The sequence below is a fragment of the Tachysurus vachellii genome, chromosome 1 (assembly GCF_030014155.1).
Source record: "Tachysurus vachellii isolate PV-2020 chromosome 1, HZAU_Pvac_v1, whole genome shotgun sequence".
Classification (NCBI taxonomy): domain Eukaryota; kingdom Metazoa; phylum Chordata; class Actinopteri; order Siluriformes; family Bagridae; genus Tachysurus; species Tachysurus vachellii.
Window position 1 is genome coordinate 9,847,162 of NC_083460.1, and position 23,955 is coordinate 9,871,116.

The 23,955-nt window shown below is 39.9% G+C and overlaps 2 protein-coding genes across 3 annotated transcripts in view; both read right to left on the reverse strand.

Moving 5' to 3' along the window:
- Nucleotides 1–1,055: 1,055 nt before the first annotated feature.
- Nucleotides 1,056–9,248, reverse strand: snorc (secondary ossification center associated regulator of chondrocyte maturation). Its single transcript, XM_060895915.1, has 3 exons — nt 8,983–9,248; nt 5,381–5,557; nt 1,056–1,263 (listed from the first exon to the last, which is right to left on the reverse strand). Exons 1-3 carry the CDS (start codon nt 9,065–9,067, stop codon nt 1,154–1,156), a joined length of 372 nt encoding a protein of 123 aa, XP_060751898.1. The 5' UTR covers nt 9,068–9,248; the 3' UTR covers nt 1,056–1,153.
- Nucleotides 9,249–13,342: 4,094 nt separating this feature from the next.
- The window catches only part of gigyf2 (GRB10 interacting GYF protein 2), a 28,027-nt gene continuing 17,414 nt past the window's right edge, over nt 13,343–23,955 (reverse strand). For both annotated transcript variants that reach the window (XM_060871454.1, XM_060871445.1), the window contains exons 16-29: nt 22,939–23,033; nt 22,525–22,641; nt 22,253–22,392; nt 21,051–21,145; nt 20,670–20,795; nt 19,892–20,050; nt 18,580–18,918; nt 17,364–17,492; nt 17,043–17,276; nt 16,357–16,544; nt 15,715–15,857; nt 14,758–14,942; nt 14,269–14,419; nt 13,343–14,181 (exon numbers count right to left, since the gene is read on the reverse strand). In XM_060871454.1, the coding sequence (XP_060727437.1) occupies nt 14,114–14,181; nt 14,269–14,419; nt 14,758–14,942; nt 15,715–15,857; nt 16,357–16,544; nt 17,043–17,276; nt 17,364–17,492; nt 18,580–18,918; nt 19,892–20,050; nt 20,670–20,795; nt 21,051–21,145; nt 22,253–22,392; nt 22,525–22,641; nt 22,939–23,033 (2,169 nt within the window). In that variant the 3' untranslated portion in view covers nt 13,343–14,113. The remainder of the gene's footprint in view (nt 14,182–14,268; nt 14,420–14,757; nt 14,943–15,714; nt 15,858–16,356; nt 16,545–17,042; nt 17,277–17,363; nt 17,493–18,579; nt 18,919–19,891; nt 20,051–20,669; nt 20,796–21,050; nt 21,146–22,252; nt 22,393–22,524; nt 22,642–22,938; nt 23,034–23,955) is intronic.

Here is a 23,955-nt window from a genome sequence, read left to right on the forward strand (position 1 = left end):
GTCAAGACTTTGGAATGGTGCACAGACAGGCTTTAGGTGGCAGCATTGTGTTGATCATTTCCTTGATATGCAAAAACCTTCACATGTAGTAATAAACTGATATTTAACAATCCAGCCACCTTTCAGTGCTGATAAACCAAACAATTGAGCTAAAAACAGCAGCTGTTTAGGTTCACTGCAGAGTGATGGCAATAATGGGACCACATTCCAGATTAAAGTTATGATTTTATTTGTCTCTTTTTTATTTTGTTATTATAAATCCAACATTTTAAAACAGTGGTGTGTAGCGTTCATGAGAGTAAAAGTAAAACCAAATATTATCAAATGAATAATTCTCGATGACCGATCAAGAGTCTGTCTGAAGTTCATTCTGAGACAGGAAAACACAGATGTGTTTGTGCTGATGAATCTAGGGTTAATCTAAAGATTTGAGTATAAACATGGAGAGATATTTCAATTCAAGCATTATAATAAGCTGATTATAATCATAGCATTGCATAAAAACTTTAAGTTTAAGCTTAACACAAATTTGTCCAGAACCAAATGCACATTTGCTAAACTAAAAAATGCATTCGTTTTGTTTAGCATAAAACATTTTCTCCTACTTTATTTGAAAACTCAACAGAACACACATAGACACACAGACACTTTGATGTGCACACTATACAAAACCTTTACACACATACCTTTGCACACCTTTACAAAAGAAGACTTCTGCTCACTTTCCTCTAGCGTGTTAACGTTTATTCTAAACAATGAAATCTTTGTAGAAAGGTCAATGGAAACCACTGGAAAGTATATCACAAAGAAACCAAAAGCCTTAAAACAAAGTATGTATGAATGTATGATCAAGGGCCAGTCTAGAAAACCTACTAATTTGTGTTAGAAAGGTGAAAGACCATTTAGGCTTTCAAGAAATGAAGCGATCATCATGTGTGAAAACAGCCATGGTTTAGCTGAAACAAATTTCCACAAATGAATGGGCTATTTCACCACTCATACCAACCCTGAGGGAGTCAAAGAAGAAATATATATGTGTGTGTGTGTGTGTGTGTGTGTGTACGCAAGCATGAGTGAGTGCATGAGAGCGAGAGAGAGACAAAGAGAGAGACAGAGACAGACATAGAGGTTATAAACAGGTGGTCATCATGTTCTAAGAGGCAGTGAATTTTCTGAGTGTGATGACGACGAGGGCAAGGAGAACAGATGCGCCAAGGAACACAGCGATAACAATGGCTGTGATGGCACCTGGACCAAGGACACCTGTAACACACACGCACACACACACACACACACATATATCTCTCTCAAATTCCAGACATTTGATTTCAGATTGCTTCTTGATTTGTAGCTAGTATGGAAGAAAGCTGCAGCGTCATTTACAGTTGTGTTCAAAATTATTCAACCCCCAATGCTGTAAATGGTTTTAAGGAATTTAGTGTACATTTGTAATTGTATTCAGAATGAAATCCTACAAGGACTTCTTAAAGAACCATATGCAACTAAAATGACATCAATTAGTTTTGTAATACAGTAGTAAATGTTTCTTTTGTGAATTCTTCATTGACATAATTATTCAACCCCTTAAAGACTACCACTCTGAAGAACAGAGGTTCAATGAAGTGTTTTCAATCAGGTATTGAAAACACCTGTGGATATCAGGGAGCAGCAATAAAGCCTAATAAGCACCAATTAGGCAGCTTTAAAATGACTGTGATACTCAGCTCCTTCTAGACATTTACTGGTGTGGTTACAAACATGGTGAGGTCAAGAGAATGGTCCAGGAAGACAAGAGAACAGGTGATTACTCTTCACAGGAAGGGCAAAGATGTTAAACATACCAAGAGACACCATAGGAAGCATCATTCGCAAATTCAAGGCAAAGGGCACTGTTGAAACGCTACCTGGTCGTGGCAGAAAGAAGATGCTGACTTCGACTGCTGTGCGCTACCTGAAGCGTAGAGTGGAGAAAAGTCCCCGTGTGACTGCTGAGGAACTGAGAAAAGATTTGTCAGATGTGGGTACTGAAGTTTCTGCTCAGACAATACGGCGCACCCTGCGTAATGAAGGCCTCCATGCCAGAACTCCCAGGCGCACCCCCTTGCTGTCCCCAAAGAATAAGAAGAGTCGACTGCAGTATGCCAAAAGTCATGTGGACAAACCACAGAAGTTTTGGGATAGTGTTCTGTGGACTGATGAAACAAAATTAGAACTGTTTGGGCCCATGGATCAACGCTATGTTTGGAGGAGGAAGAACAAGGCCTATGAAGAAAAGAACACCTTGCCTACTGTGAAGCATGGCGGGGGGTCAATCATGCTTTGGGGCTGTTTTGCTTCTGCAGGTACTGGGAAGCTTCAGCGTGTGCAAGGTACCATGAATTCTCTTCAGTACCAGAAGATATTGGATGACAATGTGATGCAGTCCGTCACAAACCTGAGGCTTGGAAGACGTTGGACCTTTCAACAGGACAATGATCCCAAGCATACCTCCAAGTCCACTAGAGCATGGTTGCAGATTAAAGGCTGGAACATTTTGAAGTGGCCATCGCAGTCACCAGACTTAAATCCGATTGAGAACCTCTGGTGGGACTTAAAGAAAGCAGTTGCAGTGCGCAAGCCTAAGAATGTGACTGAACTGGAGGCTTTTGCCCATGATGAATGGGCGAAAATACCCGTAGATCGCTGCAAGACACTTGTGTCAAGCTATGCTTCACGTTTAAAAGCTGTTATAACTGTAAAAGGATGTTGTACTAAGTACTAAGATTGAATGTCACTTGGGGGTTGAATAAAACTGATAATGATGTGAGCTCAGAAAAGACATTTGTGGTTATTTCATTATAAATGTTATGTTATATTTGTCTGACCTACATGTGCCTCTTTGATTTAATTGTAAGCAGGATGACTGAATGATCATAATCAATGTCAAACCGACCAAAACAATCAATTTCAGTGGGGGTTGAATCATTTTGAACACAACTGTATAACACCACTCACCTTTATGCAGTAAATTCAGTTAACAGTCACAGCAGCACTTTCAGAACTTTCAACAAAAGACTTCAAAAGAGTGCAGGTGGTGGTGGGGATGGCTGGCGGTGGTGGTGGTGGTGGTTTTTTTGTTTGTTTTTTTTTAATGGGAGGTTAAAACCCAAATACTGCTCACTCTCAAATCAGTAATTTATTAATGCTACTTATCTTAAAGTTCTTTTACATACATGTCTCCGGTTACATCTCTATTTTAATTTCTTTATTAGCATATTTGTCTATCAAATACAGTAAATATTTACCAAATACAGCACATTCATTGTAATCTTTCATTGTTTTTTTTTATTGTGTATTTGTATTTTGTAAGCGTTTCCTCTGTGATCAACAAAGTCTCTCTTCTCTTCTCTTCTCTTGTCTTATATTAAACAAAAAAGTGTAAAACTAAAATGTGACACTACATTTACATTTACATTTAAGGCATTTAGCAGACACCCTTATCCAGAGTGACTTACAACTGAGCAACTAAGGGTTATGGGCCTTGCTCAGGGGCCCAGCAGTGGCAGCTTGGTGGACCTGGGGCTCGAACTCATGATCTTCCGATCAGTAGCCCAACACCTTAACCACTGAGCTACCACATACCACTACTAAACATGTTTTGAGAATTTCTCCACACTACAGTACTATTTCCTATTAAGGGACTGAAATTGCACAAAGTAGTTTTTAGTTTTAAACTAAATCAGCATATTGTTTGTGGGATTATTAATTAATAATGTTATAACTCTCTATACTCACCAGTCACATCAGCCAATCGTGTGACATCACCACAATGCATAAAATCATGCACAACTCATAAAACCTTGATGTGGTTAGCCTGAAAATGCAGAATATCACATCAGATTTCACTCCTGTCAGCATAAAACAAGAATCTGAGGCGATCATGGACACCTAAACTACTCACTCACTCTCACTCATTTTCTACCGCTTATCCGAACTACCTCGGGTCACGGGGAGCCTGTGCCTATCTCAGGCGTCATCAGGCATCAAGGCAGGATACACCCTGGACGGAGTGCCAACCCATCACAGGGCACACACACACTCCCATTCACTCACACAATCACACACTACGGACAATTTTCCAGAGATGCCAATCAACCTACCCTGCATGTCTTTGGACCGGGGGAGGAAACCGGAGTACCCGGAGGAAACCCCCGAGGCACAGGGAGAACATGCAAACTCCACACACACAAGGCGGAGGCGGGAATCGAACCCCCAACACTGGAGGTGTGAGGAGAACGTGCTAACCACTAAGCCACCGTGCCCCCACACCTAAACTAGACAGATGAAAACTGAGAAAAGACTATCTAATTTTCTAATTTCGTTTCACTGAGTCAGCGCCTATTATTGCATCAGATTCCTGTTAATTGCTAACAGAAGTAGAACCCAATGTGGTCGTGTGTTGTTGTAGCCTATTCATCTCATGATTTAATGTTATATGCATGGTGAAATGCTTTTCTGCTCATCACAGTTGTTTAGAGTGATTATACAGTCCGAGTTACTACAGTATATCCTCCCTGGTAGCTCGAACCAATCTGGCCATTTTCCTCTGACCTCTCTTTACCAGTAAGTTGTTTACACCCACAGGAACATCTTTCATTCAGCGTGAACATTAACTGATGCTCTTGAACCTGTATCTGCATGATTTTTTGCATTGTGCTGCTGCCCCATCGTCAAGTAGTTTTTATTGTCATTTCTACCATACATAGCTGATGCAGTACACAGCCACAGGATTGGTGGATTTGATAACTGTGTATTAAGTGGACAGTGTGTGGTGTAGCTCACTGGTATAGTATAACATTTGTGGAATTACGACTTGATTTTCGGTCCCATGCTGGTTCAATAAACCCCCGTGTACAATTATGGCTAAAAGTTCATGGATACCTGACCAGTCACATCCATATGTCCCGTTTCAGATATAGTCCCCCACTTATTATAATCATTTCTCTTCTTTTCTTAGAAAGCTTTTCATTCGATTTTGCCACACAACTGTGGGATCTGGTCATTTAGCCACAAGAGTAGGCATGTACTTAGACCTGGTACTTATTCATCCCTAAGGTGTTCAGATGTGTTAAAGACCTACAAATGGCTTTAACACATGACTTAAGGTAATGACTTAAGGTAAGGACATTTGGTCATATAGTATACATTAACTTTAGATCTTATGAGACCAAATTGTTCAGAGATAACTTACAGGGCACTTTACAATATTACTGATCTTGTGTTCTGTTTCTGTTCAACATAATATGATGCTTCTAATGTTTCTTGCAGAGTTTAGGGAATAAGTGACTAGAGCTTTAAAACTGGACACACCACCCACTTCCTGTGTGAAGAGTGACTGTACCTTCCTCCTCCATTGTCGTGGTGTCCATGTTGTCAGTGTAAAACATAATGAAGGGGGTTTGTGTCAGGTCTGGAGTTGGGTCTTTAGTCGTGACTGGGCCCACATCTGTTCCATCATCTCCGGAGTGTGTGCCCTGGTTATCGCTATGTAGCGTGGGAGAAGCATCAGCCACAGTTTCTATTGAATCACAGATTTTGCAATCAGTTGGCTAGAAACCTTTATCTCAATTTAAGTACGTACACACAAAAAAACAATAAATGAAATGGAACATAAATTACAACTTTAACTTTTAACAGGAAGTAACAGGCAGTGCATGGCTGTTTTTAATCACTATTTCAAATCAAGTATGTCTTGTTCTACATTATACCATTATTAAATTCTGTTCTCTGACTGGGATGAAGATGTGTATTTATTTTCTATAAGTCTAAAGAACAGTTGGATATGCAGTTTCTCTGTCACATAGTGTTACATAATATTAAATGTAATTATAAATGGCATGATTTCTTGTCTTCTTGCTATCTTTTTATAATTACACGAGAGGATGATTATGAAAATTATATCCCGTGGGTTCTGAGGGTGAAGTTGTAATGGTGCCCACAGAGCTGCTTTTATCTCCAGAGACAGACTTGATCACAGATCCATATTTCTTTTCAGTGGTCTGTAGACAGACATAGTGAGCTTAGTGAGTGAGTGAGACTGTGATGCTGGAAGCCTGGAAAAATCTACATCATAGCAATTTTTCCAACCTAACAAGGTTTTTATGGTAACGTCCTGTCGGCATGAGCATAAGATGTAGGACGGAAGGTTGTAGGTGGCAGTAAGCATTAGTCACACGTTTGTTTGTTTATGCCAGGACAGTTGCGGGAATACAAAAACGTGAATGAGGGTCTTTGTGGAAAATTAGCAAGGATTTTCAATAGTTCTTATCCTGCTTTCCACTCTTCCGCTCTCCTTCTTCTCTGTCCTCACGTCTCTTGCTTGCATTCCTCAGATCATGGCATGGACACATCATGTGACTTTTCACACCTAAGTGTTAGCCATGGAAACCTGACCCCAGTTCCTGTGGCACTGATTCCCAGAGTCTTAAAACACTGCGAGGAAAGTTACTGTCCTCATCTGTAAGGGACACCACATAGTCAGACAATTTTGACAATAGTCATGGAAATATTTCTTTTTTTTCCCAGAATACAGCAACAGCCAAGTAGACACAAGGCTTGTAAATCCACACATTTAGACGTGCAAGAAACTCAATTAAGCTCTTGTTAACTCACAAGGGGAGTTAACAATTCCAAACAAAATTGGGAATTCCAAACAAAAACCTTAAGGAAACCTTCAGAATTGTCTCATTATGATGCCATTGAAAGCATGCCATTTCTTGTTGAAAGAAATGTTATTATTTTTCACCTAAACCAGCTAAACTTCTGTCACTTTAATGTAAATCTCATCTCATGACATTTAAAGTAAAAATGTGGCTACGATGCAGAGGGAGTGCGCATGTGCTGATGAGCAGCATATACGTTTTTTTTGTATGTTTACTTGTGCTGATGAAGCGTCTCTTGTTGTTGGAGCACCATCAATGCTCGCCTTCACACCGGGCCACAAAAGGGCACTTGTATGAACTGGAGAAGCAGCGAGTAACAGCCAGAAAACATGGTGTGTGTACTGGAGGCTACTCAGATTCATTTATGAGGCCACATATGGAAAAGCTAGCAGTTTGTGGCTTTGGTTGTGATTACGCATTTTCAGTAAATGTAAGCTGTGTATCAATTCTGCAAAAGTTAAAGAGGGACAAAGTATCAGAGCATCACCTAGAGTAGCCTAGAAACTAGCCTAGCTTTGTAGCATTCTACCTTTCTAGTAATCTAATTGTTTAAAAGTTTTGTTTTATATAATATGCCCAGCTGAATTCCAAGCCCAAATTCGAGAATCACAAACATCAAACACCGCAATAGATTTTTATCTCAAAACATATTGATGTCCTCCAGTTTTATCTAGCACTAATCGGATATTTGCGTAATTAAATAATTATGTCTAGTTTTTCTAGGTTCCTCCATGCCAAACAACTCTGTCTTGTTCATTATGGATTAAAGGCCATATCTGAAATTTTATGAAGCTGCTTTTTAACAATAGCTAAAAGTCATTTGTAAAAAAATAATTGATAATGATTAGACCTGATGGTTATATTTAAGAGGCCCAAACCAAGCTCATATATAAAGCTTTGGAATAACGTGCTATTTAATTCCACTTGATTGAAACAATACCTTTATATGTATAGCAAACAGACGTCCTATACAGGTCCACATATGGTGGACAGATATCTGCAAACCTTAAGCTACATAGTGTAATCCTATAAGAAATGTCCTGGCTCAAAATTACACCAATTACATTTTTTTCCCTTCAAATTATTTATACAAAGTTTTCCCCAAAAACAACAAGCGGAAAAGTGAAAATGTCGTTCTGCACTTTCATCTTGAATAAATATTAGTTGACCAAATATATACTCTTGCAACCCTTCATATTTCTTTCCTGGCTAAATTCTTAATGGGTCTTTCAAAATTATTGGAAATGCCAACATTCTGTTTCCATTTTTATTAGGAAGGGTTTCAGTCAGTAGGGACAAAATCTTATGTCTTCGTTCTGATTGATCCCCACACCAGCTTCTGAATTTTACATTATGTTTAACGAAACTGTTCAAGTCCAATGATTTCTTCCTTTGCCAATTCTCAACTGTTGGACTGGGACAATTTTTTCAGTTGTAGGTTACTGAAGTGATTGCATAATTAGACTGTGCTTTTTATATGATTCATCTGTTAACTTTGCAATTTAAATTGACTTTATACTGTCTGAAGGATGTGTGTAATCTAGACTAATTATGAGCCACTTTAATGCACTATAAAAAGTCAAATATAACTATCAGTTTTACTGGCTGACCTGTCAATGTTCTTCATTTAAGAACAAAAGACAACAGAACATTATTTAAACCCTAAGAGACAACTGTGCCTACATACATCTGTTGTTCTTTTGGGAATTTTCCACAACTCAACACTCTTGCCATACTGCCTACTTGTGTACTTAACCTGTGTACTCTTGTCTTGAGGCATCAGGACTGATGGGTTGCTTTTCCAGAACATCTAACAAACCCATTCTTTGTCTGATGTAAAGCGCCGAGGTGTGAAAGAAATTGCCAAATTACAATGTGTAATGACAAGAAACTACAAAATAATAGAGGCCTTAAAATTAATTTTCAAAAGCTGTGTGAACAAGCCACGTCCATTAAAATGTTTTTCATTGTTCTTTTACATAATTTCTTTTTTGTGGAAACTCCTAAAGCTTTCAACTTCTCAAAAATAAGTTTCTGCAGTCATTAAAGGCCTCTTAAATACCCCATATACTCAGTTAATGAGTTGATCAGACAAGGATTCAGTGAAATCTCCACAGCTCATTTGAAGGAGAATTTAAAAGAAATGACCTTGTGAGAAACCTAGATAAAACTGAAGTACAAAAAAACCTTCACATTATGCTCCATAATTTCCAGTAATTAGTATCAGTGAAGAAAAGGATTCTAGACTCATTGGAAATCTGACAAGAAAAGACATCCTTACCTGTACGTACAAAAGCCACACACAGGGCAAAAACCATGAGGAAGAGAAATCTGGACTCAGTGCTGAAGCATCTGTAAAAGGCCATGTTGTCTGAGCTGTTCAGGCGTCTCACTGCTAAGTCCAGACCAGGGGCTCAGTGTAGAAGAGGTAGTGTGAGAGGGTGGTGGAGCAGAAGGGTGAAAAGGTGGAAAAAAGGAGGGGTCCGTTTACCGGACAGACTGGACATTGTCAGCATCTCCACCTACAGCCTCGTTTCATCCAAATTCTGACAAGCTTAAAATCCAATTCCTCTTTAAATCACATGGTAAATTTTGCAGCCTCTTGATAAACTGTGAATAGTATAGAGCAATCGGAATTTGATTTTAGATCAAGAACCAATCATACACCTTTTGATAATGATACTGATCTTAAAAAAATTCCAGTTTTGCTTTATATCTGTAAGGACAGGTACTCTTATCCCCAAAGCGTAAGACCAGTCATGTTGTTTACATTGTAGTGTTGCCGGAATCAATGTCTTCTTAAACCAATTAATTATATATACATATATATTTTATATACATATAATTAACAGTTATCATATATAAAATTCTTATATATGCGAGCAGTGTCATCTTAAAAAGGTGGATTTATAGTGATCCTGAATGATTTTGTAAAGAGGAACGATGGCTGAGTACAATACACACACACGCACCTGTACGGACTGCACTGATCTGCACTAAATACAAATTCTTTCAATATACACTGCTCAAAAAAATAAAGGGAACACTTAAGCAACACATCCTAGTTCTGAATGAATGAAAGTCTTATTAAATACTTTGTTCTTTACATAATTGAATGTGCTGACAACAAAATCACACAAAAATTATCAATGAAAATGAAATTTATTAACCCATGGAGGTCTGGATTTAGAGTCACACTCAAAATTGAAGTGGAAAAACATCCAATTGAAGTGGATCCAACTTTGATGTAATGTCCTTAAAACAAGTCAAAATGAGGCTCAGTGGTGTGTGTGGCCTCCACGTGCCTGTATGACCTCCCTACAACGCCTTGGCATGCTCCTGATGAGGTGGCGGATGGTCTCCTGAGGGATCTCCTCCCATACCTGGACTACAGCATCCGCCAACTCCTGGACAGTCTGTGGTGCAACGTGGCATTGGTGGATGGAGCGAGACATGATGTCCCAGATGTGCTCAAATGGATTCAGGTCTGGGGAACGGGCGGGCCAGTCCATAGCATCAATGTCTTGCAGGAACTGCTGACACACTCCAGCCACATGAGGTCTAGCATTGTCTTGCATTAGGAGGAACCCAGGGCCAACCGCACCGGCATATAGTCTCACAAGGGGTCTGAGGATCTCATCTCGGTAACTAATGGCAGTCTGGCTACCACTGGCGAGCACATGGAGGGCTGTGCGGCCCTCCAAAGAAATGCCACCCCACACCTTTACTGACCCACTGCCAAACCGGTCATGCTGGAGGATGTTGAAGGCAGCAGAACGTTCTCCACGGCGTCTCCAGACTCCGTCACATCTGTCACATGTGCTCAGTGTGAACCTGCTTTCATCTGTGAAGAGCACAGGGCACCAGTGGCAAATTTGCCAATCTTGGTGTTCTCTGGCAAATGCCAAACGTCCTGCCCGGTGTTGGGCTGTAAGCACAACCCCCACCTGTGGAGGTCGGACCCTCATAGAGTCTGTTTCTGACCGTTTGAGCAGACACATGCACATTTGTGGCCTGCTGGAGGTAATTTTGCAGGGCTCTGGCAGTGCTCCTCCTGTTCCTCCTTGCACAAAGGCAGAGGTAGCGGTCCTGCTGCTGGGTTGTTGCCCTCCTATGGCCTCCTCCACGTCTCCTGGTAGCACATCCATGCTCTGGACACTACGCTGACAGACACAGCAAACCTTCTTGCCACAGCTCGCATTGATGTGCATTCCTGGATGAGCTGACTTGTGTGGGTTGTAGACTCCGTCTCATGTTACCACTAGAGTGAAAGCACCGTCAGCATACAAAAGTGACCAAAACTTCAGCCAGAAAGCATAGGAACTGAGATGTGGTCTGTCGTCACCACCTGCAGAACCACTCCTTTATTGGGGGTGTCTTGCTAATTGCCTATAATTTCCACCTGTTGTCTATTCCATTTGCACAACAGCATGTGAAATTGAATGTCAATCAGTGTTGCTTCCTAAGTGGGCAGTTTGATTTCACAGAAGTGTGACTGACGGAGTTACATTGTGTTGTTTAAGTGTTCCCTTTATTTTTTTGAGCAGTGTACATCCATGTATACAGCACCACCCATAGCACACGTTTTTGCTCTGTACACATGCTGCCTTGCACATTTCAGTCAATTGCTGTTTTGCACAATACATTACAATATCTCATATAAATGCTGCTATTATATAGTGTTCATTCCAGTATTTCTTCACATATACTATAGAATATTGTCGCTGTCGGCCCCTTCCTGTTTGCTATAGTGATGGACCAGTTGTCAGAGGAGGTCAGACAGGAGTCTCCTTGGACGATGATGTTTGCAGATGACATTGTGATCTGTAGTGAGAGCAGGGAGCAGGTGGAGGAAAACCTGGAGAGGTGGAGGTTTGCGCTGGAGAGAAGAGGAATGAAAGTCAGTCGTAGTAAGACTGAGTACATGTGTGTGAATGAAAGGGAGGGAAGTGGAACAGTAAGGTTACAGGGTGAAGAGGTGAAGAAGGTACAGGAGTTTAAGTACTTGGGGTCAACAGTCCAGAGTAATGGAGAGAGTGGGAAAGAAGTAAAGAAGCGAGTGCAGGCAGGTAGGAGTGGGTGGAGAAAGGTGTCAGGAGTTCTGTGTGATAGGAAAATATCAGCAAGAATCAAGGGGAAGGTGTACAGGACAGTGGTGAGACCGGCCGTGCTGTATGGTATGGGAGACAGTGTCACTGAAGAAGAGACAGGAGTCAGAGCTTGAGGTAGCCGAACTGAAGATGTTGAGGTTCTCTTTGGGTGTGACAAGATTGGACAGGATTAGGAACGAGTACATCAGAGGGACAGTCCATGTTGGACGTTTGTGGGACAAAGTTGGGAAGGCGAGATTAAGATGGTTTGGACATGTTCAGAGGAGGGAGAGTGAGTATATTGGTAGGAGAATGTTGAACATGGAGCTGCGAGGCAGGAGGCAAAGAGGAAGGCCAAAGAGGAGGTATATGGATGTAATTAATGAGGATTTGAAGCTAGTGGGTGCAAGTGTTGAGGATGCAGAAGATAGGGTTAGGTGGAGAGAGATGATTCGCTGTGGCGACCCCTGAAGGGAAAAGCCGAAAGAAGAAGATTGTCGCTGTCGGGCGGAATCCTCATATCTCCAAAACCGTTATTCTTCAGTAAATTAAAAAAACACCGTATCTTATCTGCAGTGCACAGGGTTTAGTCCGCGTTGCAGTGGATTGTCTTGCGCTAAATTCCTGTCCTCAGACGAGCACCAGAACTAGCGGGGGTCAAGATTTTTTTTTCTTTGAGCCCAATGTTTTGAAGACATTTACCTCAGAAGACGTGTTGATTCTTTGCGACTCTTATTAAGGAGAAATATGCTTCAAAGCTCTCCTGCGGAGTGAAGAAGAGGTGAACAGTTGAAGTGTCCAATGGAGTTATGAGATTTGCGCTCAAGCTATTTTCAAGACTTTAGATTGGTTAATAACTTGTAAAAATAACAGACCCACGTGGGGACTGACCAATAGCATCGATATGTGAAAAAATATGAAATTGACCAAATTTGGCCATACACGAGGTTTCCGCCCGACAGCGACGATATACAGTATGTACACTGGTCGGCACTGCTTTTGTGTAGTTTGTTTGCACTTTGTCTTTTTGTCTTGCACTGTTTGCACCAGGTTACGCAGATGCACTTTATGTGACTAACATACCCAAGTCCTTAGAGCTCTACCTTTGTTCTATGTAACACCATGGTCCGGGAGAAACATTGTCTCATTACACTACAAACGACAATAATAGCTTCTTGACTAATTTACAAAAAACATAAATAAATAAAAATAGACTGACGGATATACTGATCGATCAGTCTTTTGGTACTGCTGATATTCATTAAAGTCACAGAACCGTTATAGTTCTGATCTTTTAACCTACAAGACATTTCAAGGACAGTCCAATTTTGCATTATTTACATGCCACGTTTTGAGGTAGTGAGGTGTGGATCCCTGCGGTAATGTTGTTCATTGTACATATAACATTTATAAATTAAGCGACACCGAATTACCGAACAATTAAGCGGAAAAACACGGAACACAGTTTGCTTTCGTTGCCTGTACAGAAAAATGAAATGAAAATCCTGACCATCTCTGTTCAAATACAGAAATGTCCACAGAAACAGACAAGACGATGTAGAACAGCCCACACAAAAGACTGTCTTTTATTCTTTTTCCATATGGCAATAAAAAAGTATGACTCGGTTGGTTCATTTTCTCCATATATTATAATACAGTTGCAGAATTGAAAGTGTATTTTTTTAAACAGCCTATTATTTTACAAGAAATGGATAACTACTTGAAACTTTCAAACACGTCCTTAAAACAGGACGGCAGTGAATATATATGCCCTTAGGTCCTACTTTTTTGTCATCTTCTGCCAACAAATGGCAACGAAGAAATGAAGAGAAGGGAGGGAAAACAAGGAAGCAAAATTAATAAATAACAAATGACAAGATGGGTATATAGATCATTTAGTCTAAATTTATCTCTATAACTGCATTTAATGAGCACCTTATAAGAAGTAAATTATTAGTGATTTGGGGATGTGGATGAATCCTTCATGAAGGCATCCAGGAATAATAATGAAATCTCGCACAAAGCTGGAGCCTGTGTATTCCCATTGGTCTTCATCAATGAGAGAGATTCCTTATCATCTATTTGGGCAGCATGTACGTTTTGGTTCTTCTCATGATGTCAATTCAGGCGAGACTTGTCAGTATTTCCCTCTAGAATAAGGAGATGTCCATGTTTTGGACTCAACGTGCAAGAATTGACAATGGAAACAAAAGAGGGTTCATTTAAAAAAAAAAAAAAAAAAAAAAAAAAAAAGTATAATGGGGTAAAATGGCAGCTGTGAACGGACATAGTCAGTAGGGATAGGGAGTTTGTCAGCAGGTCTCAAAAGTCCTCCACAGTCTCAATCTCGCCCATGTTTAATCGCTCAGATGATGCGTTGACAGAAAATCCTGTACAAAATTACAAGCGAAAATATGTATAAGACAGCTGTAAAGTGAACCTGCATATATTTTTCACCAAGTTATTCTTTGACTCACCTAATAGACTTGGATCTGCCCGCACCATTTTCTGTTTTTTCTTCTTCTTTCCAGAGGTGACAGTCTCAAAATGTGGTTGCTGTTGCTTTGTGGAGTGGTTGGACTGGAAAACGGGCTGAGAAACAACTTGATTTACACCCCACACCGAGTCCTGGCAAACCAAAACACACAGTTAATGGCACAGTGAATTGATTCTGAAAATTAAAAAAAAAAGTTATTATTGTAAACTCTTAACATCCGAAAAAATCTATGATTGATTTTACAAAGAAGCAAGAGAAATACACTACATGGCCAAAAGATTGTGGACACCTGACAATCACATCCATTTGTGCTTTTTGAGCATCCCATTCCAGGTTTTTGCAGACTTCAAGAAATGTCTTTTTTTCCTTTTATTATTTTCTCAAAACTCCATTCTGACGAGTTCAGATTCTATCACTGTCTAATATTAAACGCTTCAAACAGTGCAGATCTTGAGAGATTTGTACAAACCTGCTGATTTTTCTGCTGTTGACTTTGCAGAGGTTTTTGTTGGTTGCCGTTCTGTTTGGCTCGACGCTCAAGGAACTGCTTGGCGAAGTCCTTGACCTGAGGCGTATCGCCCAGATATGCTCGAACATAATCATGCACCTCATATGGAGAGTCCACCTCCTTCAAGAACGATGCAAATGTCGGAACTGCAGAGATGGAGAGAGAGAACAAAGGAGTGAAACAAATCAGAGGACGGCGGGGAAAAAAGACAAAGAATGAGAGAGAGAGAGAGAGAGAGAGAGAGAGAGAGAGAGACACAGAGAGAGAGAGAGACACACACAAAGAGACAGGGAGGGAACAATCACTCAGTTTAAGGGTAGCCACTGGTGCATTTGCATCTTACTCAACATAAGCAGGACTTTCTGGACACTGAAAGTCAGTCATTTATAGATGACAAAGCTAATGAGTTAGAAGTATTGTTACCAGAAATTATTAAAATAATCAATTAATACGTAAAATATTTTTGCACATACAAGGTAAAATGATTGCCACAAAATTTCATGTCTTTGGTCCATTAATGGGTTTAGCTGCAAAAACAGTGCTGAGGCTATGGGAGAAGATTGTTCACATGTATTCATTTAACAGATGCTTTTATTCGAAGCAGCTCACAACTGTTCAGAACTCACGAGGATTAACGGTCTTGTTCAAGGAACATCAGCAGTACTAGCCCATCTGCTAAACCCTACCCGCTGAGCCAGCACTGCTGAGTAATTTCCAATTTAATTTACTCAAAAGGTTTCTGGTTGTCAAAGTGGATTACATGACAGTATTTACACTTGTAATTAACCAGGATAAAATGCATTTCACATCTCCTAATTTGCTTGGAGTAATGGCATGCAAAATCTTTTTCAAATCGTTCATGGTTGCATTTACACCTGCAGCTTTGTGTGTTCATGCAGGTGGGTGCGAGTACCTCACCGTGAAGGTTGTTGGCAGTGTTAAGTGTGTGTAGCATCTGCTCACACCACTGCATAAAGCCATCCTGAGTTTTATTGGCTCCCTGAAAGAGCTTTAACAGTTTCTCCTCCTCTTCTACTTTCTTACTGGGTTTCCCACTGTTACTGCAAACAAACCAGAACTAAGCATATTAGCTACTTAATGCATTTAACACAACACTACTCATTATTCAGTATTTTTATATTGTAGATTGTCTAATTCAGATTATTATAACTGTTAAAACAAGTTAATTAAACAGCTTGAGAAAAACAGGAAGCATCACAGCAGCACACGAGACCAAGCAACTTGTTTATATGTAGCAACCTCTTGTCTTGTGGGCCAGATATCTTTAGATTTTAGGTTTCACAAAGCAAGGAATGAAATACTGTGGTCAACCAAGTTAAAACTCCCAAACAACTTTAATGCAATTGATTTGCTTATGCAGATGTTATCATGAGTAATGTCCATTTTGACAATTTTAAAATTCAAGATGCTCAACACACTCTTTGGAGGCACCCACATCTCCACTACCTTATGGTTTGCAAACAATATAGGAAAAACTATTAAACTATTGAATACCTACTGGATAATTGAGTTTCGATAGTGTTTGACTGCATTCTTTACCTGAGGTTAACGCTTCCCTTGTTTTTCTGTGGGTTGTTCTTTCGTGTGGTTGGAGGTGGAGCAGTTTCCTTCACAGCATCATCCCAGAAGCCTAGGTTAGAGTTCTGGGTGTCACCCCAGATGCTGCTGGTGTCTGAGCTCCAGTGACTGGTATTACTCACTGAACCCCACACTGAAGAGGTCAAAGCCTATGTGCATGCACACACACATTTAGTTTAAGAGACATAAACCTGTTCCAGAGATGATTTAAGAACCTATTGCATGATTTATGAGGCAGAGGGAACCTTTTTACTTAAGACTCGTTTATTTATAGTCTGAAAGCACTGCACTGAAGGGCCAATTCTTTGTTTTGCTATGTACTGAAGACATTTGAGATGAAAAGATTCATTTTAGACAGAGCAGAACTTCAGCTTTCAAATCCTGAAAGATATTTTAGAAAAAAGCTGTTAATGAAAAGGAAGAAAGCAAAGTTATTGTGTAACTTGCAGTTATAGCAAGCAAGACAGATCGGTTCCTACAGTTTTACCTTTTTAACAAATAGGTCCACCAAACACATGAAGATGTAAATATTAGGAAATAAAAGCTGAAATTCTGATCCATCAATCCATATTTCCATCCTTTTTTCTCTGAACCTTGGCTTTAGTGCATAGCAAAAAGAATGAAAGTATAAAATATCCAGTACTCACAGCTTTGTTCTGTGTGCGGTTTTGCTGAACAACTGTAGCCTGCTGCTGCTGCTGCTGCTGCTGCTGTTGCTCTTTCCTCTGCTTCATCTGCTGAGCCTCCTCCTGTTGAATCTCCAGAAGGGATTTCGTGGCTGCAGGCTGCTTGGCCACGCTGCCCCAACCTGAAAGCTTGGTCTGAGGTTGTTGTTGTTGCTGCTGTTGCTGTCTCTGGAGCTCCTGCTGTTGGCGTCGCTGCTACAGGACAATGTTCATGTTGACAAGGGGAGCAGTGGAGGTGCATTGTCTAAACTAACAACAGAAGCTGCTAGATGCATTTCATACCTCCTCTCTAGCTAGTCGCTCTCTCTCCTCTTCTAGTTTCTGGATCTCACTGAGCGATAGTGTGCTCTGAGTCTGAGTGATGGAAGATGCTGAGGCAGACTGCTGTCCCCACTTAGAAGAAGATGGGAGCTGCAAAGAAAAGACACATTAGTTCTAACAAATGGATCATCATGGTGTATGTATGGATTTAACTAGGATAGATCTAAACAAATCTGAAGTCAAATCGCCTTTTTTCTAGTAGCTGTCAATGTATATTATGTGTCCTTCAAAGAAGTTATAATCCAACACATGCTGTCAAAAAACATCAAAACCGATTTTAGAGCATAAAACGAATTATTACATAAAAGCATTTAAAGGAATATGTAATAAATTGTTTTTTTTTGTCCAATAATTGACAACAGCCCAAACAGGGTTCTAGGGTAAGCTATTGTTGCCAAGAACGCCAGGCCAGAACTAAGAGTACAAAGAACAATGTACATGCATAAATGTATAAACTGGAAAATGTATTATTTGTCCTATAAGAAAAATAAATATGGAAACTAAGTCAAGACTTTTCTCTGGGTGAATCAAGCAGTTATTTTTAGCCTTCATTATTATTTTACCAAAATGATGATTATATATATGAGAAATTTCTAATTGCATTATAGTAAATTTAAACCGCTTTGCAAATCAATCTTAATGTTATATTTTTGACAATGACTACAAAGACAATATACATACAATGTATTGTCTTTGCCCGTGACAGACCATAACAGGAGGGAGTCTCCAACTGTTGGTTGCATTGTCTTGATAGCATCTTTTTTACCTGATATGCTGTGATTTGAAAGTAAAGTGATACCATGCTTAACTAGTAATGTTGATAGAGCGGAAAACTGATTGTATTGCTTGTGACTTGCCCCTATGTAAAGAGATTTTAACACTAGAATCAGTCACCCATCTCTATAGATTTTCAATGCGTGGCTGCACAGCAGTGGAGCAAGTGCACTCAATGCTGAAAAAATTATGTCAAGCATGCCTGAGGCGGGGTCTTTTGGGTCTGGGCTTTGGCCAACAGTTCTAACATTGCTAGGTTTGGTTTACTAAATAAATAATACTAAGTCTGAGTGAGGAGTACACACATCTGGTTCAATTCATCTTCCACTCATTACATATATTACATATTACAATACAAGTTGTGTGAAATAACAGGTCATTTCAGTCCAGCCTTTCACATCACCTTCATTTGAGCTAACTGTTGCTGCTGCTGCTGTTGCTGGAGTCTGCGTAGCGCTTCCTGCTGCTGCTGCCTCTGTCTCTGCAGCTCCTGCTGCCTCTGAGCCTCTTGTTGCCTCTGAGCCTCCTGCTGCCTCTGCAATTCCTGCTGCTTTAAAAGCTCCTTCTGCCTTTGGAGCTCCTGCTGCCTCTGAAGTTCCTGCTGCCTTTGGAGTTCCTGCTGCCTCTGAAGTTCCTGCTCCCTCCTCTTCTGCTCTTCTTGCTGTTGGCGAGCCAATGCTGCTGCCTCTTCCTCTCTCCTCCTCTGAGCCTCCAGTTCCTCCTGTTTCCTCCGTTCTTCTTCCTAAAACACCAACACGCAATCCAAAAATTAACTGAAAGCACAACCCAGCTCCACTTCCTCTTATAGTCAATGCTCAAATGTTTATGGAAAATAGAGAAGTTAAAAAAATGCCATTAAAAAATGGGATGGTCAATGACACTTTCAAGCTGTGATATAAAATAAAACCAGCAAAAATATATAAAGGCTACTGTACAAATCTGTACTGTACAAACTGTAGAAATCAAGATGCATGGACTCTTCAACCCAGTTCAGTTTAGAGGTTTTGGTGGACACTGGACAACCCATGGTAAAAGGTAAATCCAAAGAAATAACTACTACCAAATTGCATACAATAAAGACAAGTTTCACAGGTTGCATACAGTATCTTCCCACCATACTGAAAATAACCACATACATAACTAACTGCTTGTGGCTTTGTTGCACTGAGAGTAAAAAGGCAAGCTCCCTGTCCTCTAAACGTATCTCCTGAACAGATCAAATCTAAGGAACCCAATTGGAATAGAAAATCCACACCCTAAAAACACTGACTACTCAGGATTGTACACTGTTAAAAAATAATTCACTTCAAATTTCCCTTCAAAGTAGTGAATTAGTTTCATAAAACTTAGTTACTGTAGTCATACATCTAGTATATGCTACAGAATCTGGTGTGTTGCATGTTGTGTCCAAGAACCCACAAAGAGGGCATCCATAAAGATAACCAAACATAGCTGACCAATACCAGTAGCCAGGTGACAAACATGCATCCATGTTTTCATGACTAAAACTGGTACCATCATACTGCAGCAATCTGAAGTTTGTGTGGAGAACCATATTAATGATACTGTGGCCTTCACAATTCTGAAGCTTGGGCCAAATATCAGGATATTAAGACTGCTGAGGTGTGAGACTATATCTTTAGTTTAAACCTGAAATCCTTTCAATCGAATGCTACAAATCAGCTGTGTGTCTGATATGACATCAGAAATGTCACCTGTTTTCGGAGGAATTCTTCCCTTTGCCTCCTCTCTTCCTCTTCTCTCCTCTTCTCCTCTATCCTGCGGAGTTCATCCTCCCGAGCCAAACGTTCCTCTTCCTCCTTCTGGCGCCGCTGTGACTCCTCCTGCTCCCGTTGCCTCCTTAGTGCCTCCTCCTAACAAACAGACACAGCGTGTACATGAACACAATAACTGGAATCCCACAGATACCATATCACAACTCTTTATACACAACCCTGGCTGAAAAATTGAGTGAAGCTTTCTGATCTCAGTCCTGCAGCCTCAATTTCGTTTCACGTTTCTGTTTTCATTTCTCTTACTACATAACCTACCCTATTATGGGCTGAAGATAAATTTGTTGTCCAAAATAAAATTCAGTGCACGATTAAATGTTTTCAGTTACACTGAATCAGTTACCTTGTGAAAACATGGAAACACTTCAACAGATTAAGAGTAAACAGAAACTGACTTTAGGTTTCATTCTGAGTTTCACGGAACAGGTCCTCCCCCCCCACTAGGGAACAGGTCCCCCCACCCCCACCACTACTACTACTACAACTACTTTCCCTGTGTAGTTGTGAGTTGGAAAATGGTGCTAGGTACAGACGTAGATGTCCCAAAAGAACTACATGTATGCTTAGACAATTACAAATCAAAAGAGCTGTGAGAAATGAAATTAAGCAACAAATATTAAAAGCTTTGGCATTGTGTGCAATCCTGCAGCCCCAAGCAGAAACTCGCTGGGTTTTCGTACAAAGTCATCGTTTCCCTGACCTGCTTCCGTTGAGCCAGCTCCTCTTCCTCCAGACGTTTTCGCTCTTCTTCTTGTTGCGCCCGCAGCACCTCCTCCAGACGCTTCCGCTCCTCCTCTTCCCGTTTGACACGAAGTTCCATCTCCAGCTTAAGTAGACCAGATGGCAATTACACAAGAACCAAAAACAGAAGCACCCAAGAGTTCTTGTGTTGAGATTAAGATTTCAGTCTGCATTTGATATTCTGTATTGCTGAGATTGAAGTATGGTAACATTTACTAAAATTAGCAGAGGAAACTGTTCACTAATATGTATAAATACAAGTGATCTATCGTGTTATGATTACTGTAATCTCAGCAAATAGAAAGTCTAACATGCAAAAATCCAGGATGGTTTGTCATACCTTAGCAGCTTTAGCCTTCTCCAGTTGCATCTGTTCAATAGATGGTTGAGGTACAGTGTCTATAGGAAGATCCCACACGCTTGTGCCTTCCCATGCTAAAGAAAAATAAACATACTTTTGAGGCACATTGTACACGCATACATTCATCCAGAAATATCCGCTCCAGCTCCAACCTCCAAACCTGCTGTCCTGACACGATCTTGTTGAACAGACAGATAAAGCTTAGACAAGATAATGCACAACTTAGACAAGATAAATGCACAAGTTTTTCAATAAGACATTCTAAGAAGGCTGTGCCTTCTTTGCTCATCACTCTTAAACATTGTGGCGTTGCTGAGAACTGAATACTAAGGCCTTTTAAAATTATATTGATAATTTGGTTTCCTGTGCAATAAAGGAATCAGAAAATGTAACTAGTTGGGTTTCCTGTGTTATCACACATTCCCAGTTTAGTTTTCATGAAGTCATGCAATAGAAGAAATGAGTAACCCAAACACCCCATGAATGTCTGAGGAAAGTACAGAGTAATTTTTTGCTGACTAAAACACTGTAAAGATTGTACGTTTCTAGAAAAAGAAAAAAAAAAGTGATATAAAAAAAGACAACTTACATTAACTATCTTGCAAAATCTACTCAAGCATATAACATTTACAAGTTGAATCAGGTTCTCAAATCTGTGGTGAGAGCACAGGAAGGCAAAACCAGGATGAACGAGAGGTTGTGAAATCTTAGTATGAGTCATCAAACAAAACAGGTCACCAACAACCTGCTGCTTCTCCCACACTGGACAAGTAAAATAAACACTATACAAAGGCATAATGCAGAAGGCAGTTAGACAGAACATGTCAGGGCAAACTCCAGTTCCTTAGAAATATTACAGAATCCAGTCACCAGGTTTGTGCTAAAATAAATAATTACAGCTAATAAAAGAATAACACTTGTCCAAATAAGGCGATACCTTCAAAGATGCAATGACAGAATTAAAAAAAAAAAAAAAAGACTCCTCTTGGATGACTTACTCTTAGTCAAAGCACATAAGAACTCCAAAGGCAGTTTTTTATATTGGCTGTAAATTAAATATTCCTCTCAAGGATTTTTTTGTTGTTCAATGTTTTATGCGTGTTTGTTATTAAACATTACTATTTGTTTTAGGATTCAAAAATGATTCAAGTATTAAGAGACCATATTATATGATGACATACTGCTTGGAGCTGCTGGCTGAATGTTTGGCGTGCAGGATGCTTGGGTAGATGGGTTTTGTATATCCCATATAGACCCTGAATCTGGAACGGACATGGAGCGTGTCACTGGCGGCAAAAGACTCTGCTGCTGTTCCGGAGATCTGCGTAAACAAAATGCAAAATGTTAAAATAAATACTATGGCAGCACATCGGAGGACAAACTATGTTTAAATGATTGCACTGGTGGCAATCAGCATTCCGTTTTTCTGAACGCAGCTACTGAAAAGGTTCACCTAAGCTTGAGGGCTTGTTGCAGGTACAGGTTAAGTTGCTGTTGCTGCTGTGTTGGAGGAGCAGCTGAACTGAGCACAGCTTTTTGCTGAGCTAAAGCCTGAGCATACTGCTGCTGCCTGTAATCACATACACAAACCAGGAGGGAGATTTAAAACAACTAATGTTTGAGTTAAACCAGTCAAGTTATTTATTCGTGCATAGCTAATTACTTTCAGCTTTTGAGATACAGAAGCTAAGTAACGGTCATTTGTAGCATCCGTGTTTATAAAGCACACCAGCTACATTTATCAGGGCAGCACACTGGCTGGTTTACATACCCATTTCCAAATATTATGTAGTAACTAATGGCATAGTTTTTACATTTTAAAAAAACCTCAAGTAGAAGGTTGATAAAAGTAAGAGCGATATCTTACCTGATTATGTACTGGTACTGCAGCTGCTGAAGTTGATAGATGCTTAGAGCATTTAGCTCCTGCTGTCTCTTTATTCTCTCCTGATCAGCATCGCCCTATAAACACACAAACACACGCACCCAAAAGTCAGTGATGCACCAGCGTAATACAAAGACTAAACACCACAGGCAAATGTTTTAGTGGGGCTTAAATGAAAATCAAATTAGGTTGCAAGCCAATTAGCAACTATATATAAAAGGCCCCGACAATCCAAACCAATATCAATGAACTAGCACCAACCAGGGCTAACTGATGAATCTCATTAAAAACTACACATGAAGGAGGGTTAGCATGACTCCTTTTTTACTAGTCTAACAATAATTTAAGAGTTCACCAGTGAACAAGTCTTATTTTCTATAGTTAAAGTAAAAAGCCTGCTTCAATTTTTAAGCCATATAATTTGTTTCGCAAGTAGCACATCAAGCAGTCTCAGTTTCTCAGTTTTAGTTTTTTAGGCTACACTGTAGATGATGCAGGTTAAAAATAATAATAATAAACAAACTCATGGCAACAAATGTGCAAAACAGTAAGTTTGTTCAGTAATTACGGATGTAGCAGTACTATTTAACACGGTTCCAATTCCTAAAATGCACACATACAGACAAGCTGGCAGCACAGCTGAAATCACAGATTCTGAAATAGGGTACAGAGGAAATGGTACTGGGTGTGCATGTACAGTATGTGCCTCTTTGTGTGCCACTATATGTGGATAAATGTATGTGTATGTGTGAAATAAACAATTAATCCAAAAGATGCAGTAGCAAAGAACAACAATGCTTATGTCCTAAATCGCATACTATGGTAACTACCTGATTTGTCAAAATAATACAGAAATATGAAAAAATGGTATAATTCAGTTTCTTTTTTTTTTCCCTGGTCTTCAATCCTTTCAGATAACTAATGCTTCAGTTTTCTTAAATAACACACAGCAAAAGACTTGTCTAATACTACTTGTTTAAATTTCACATAATGCTTCTT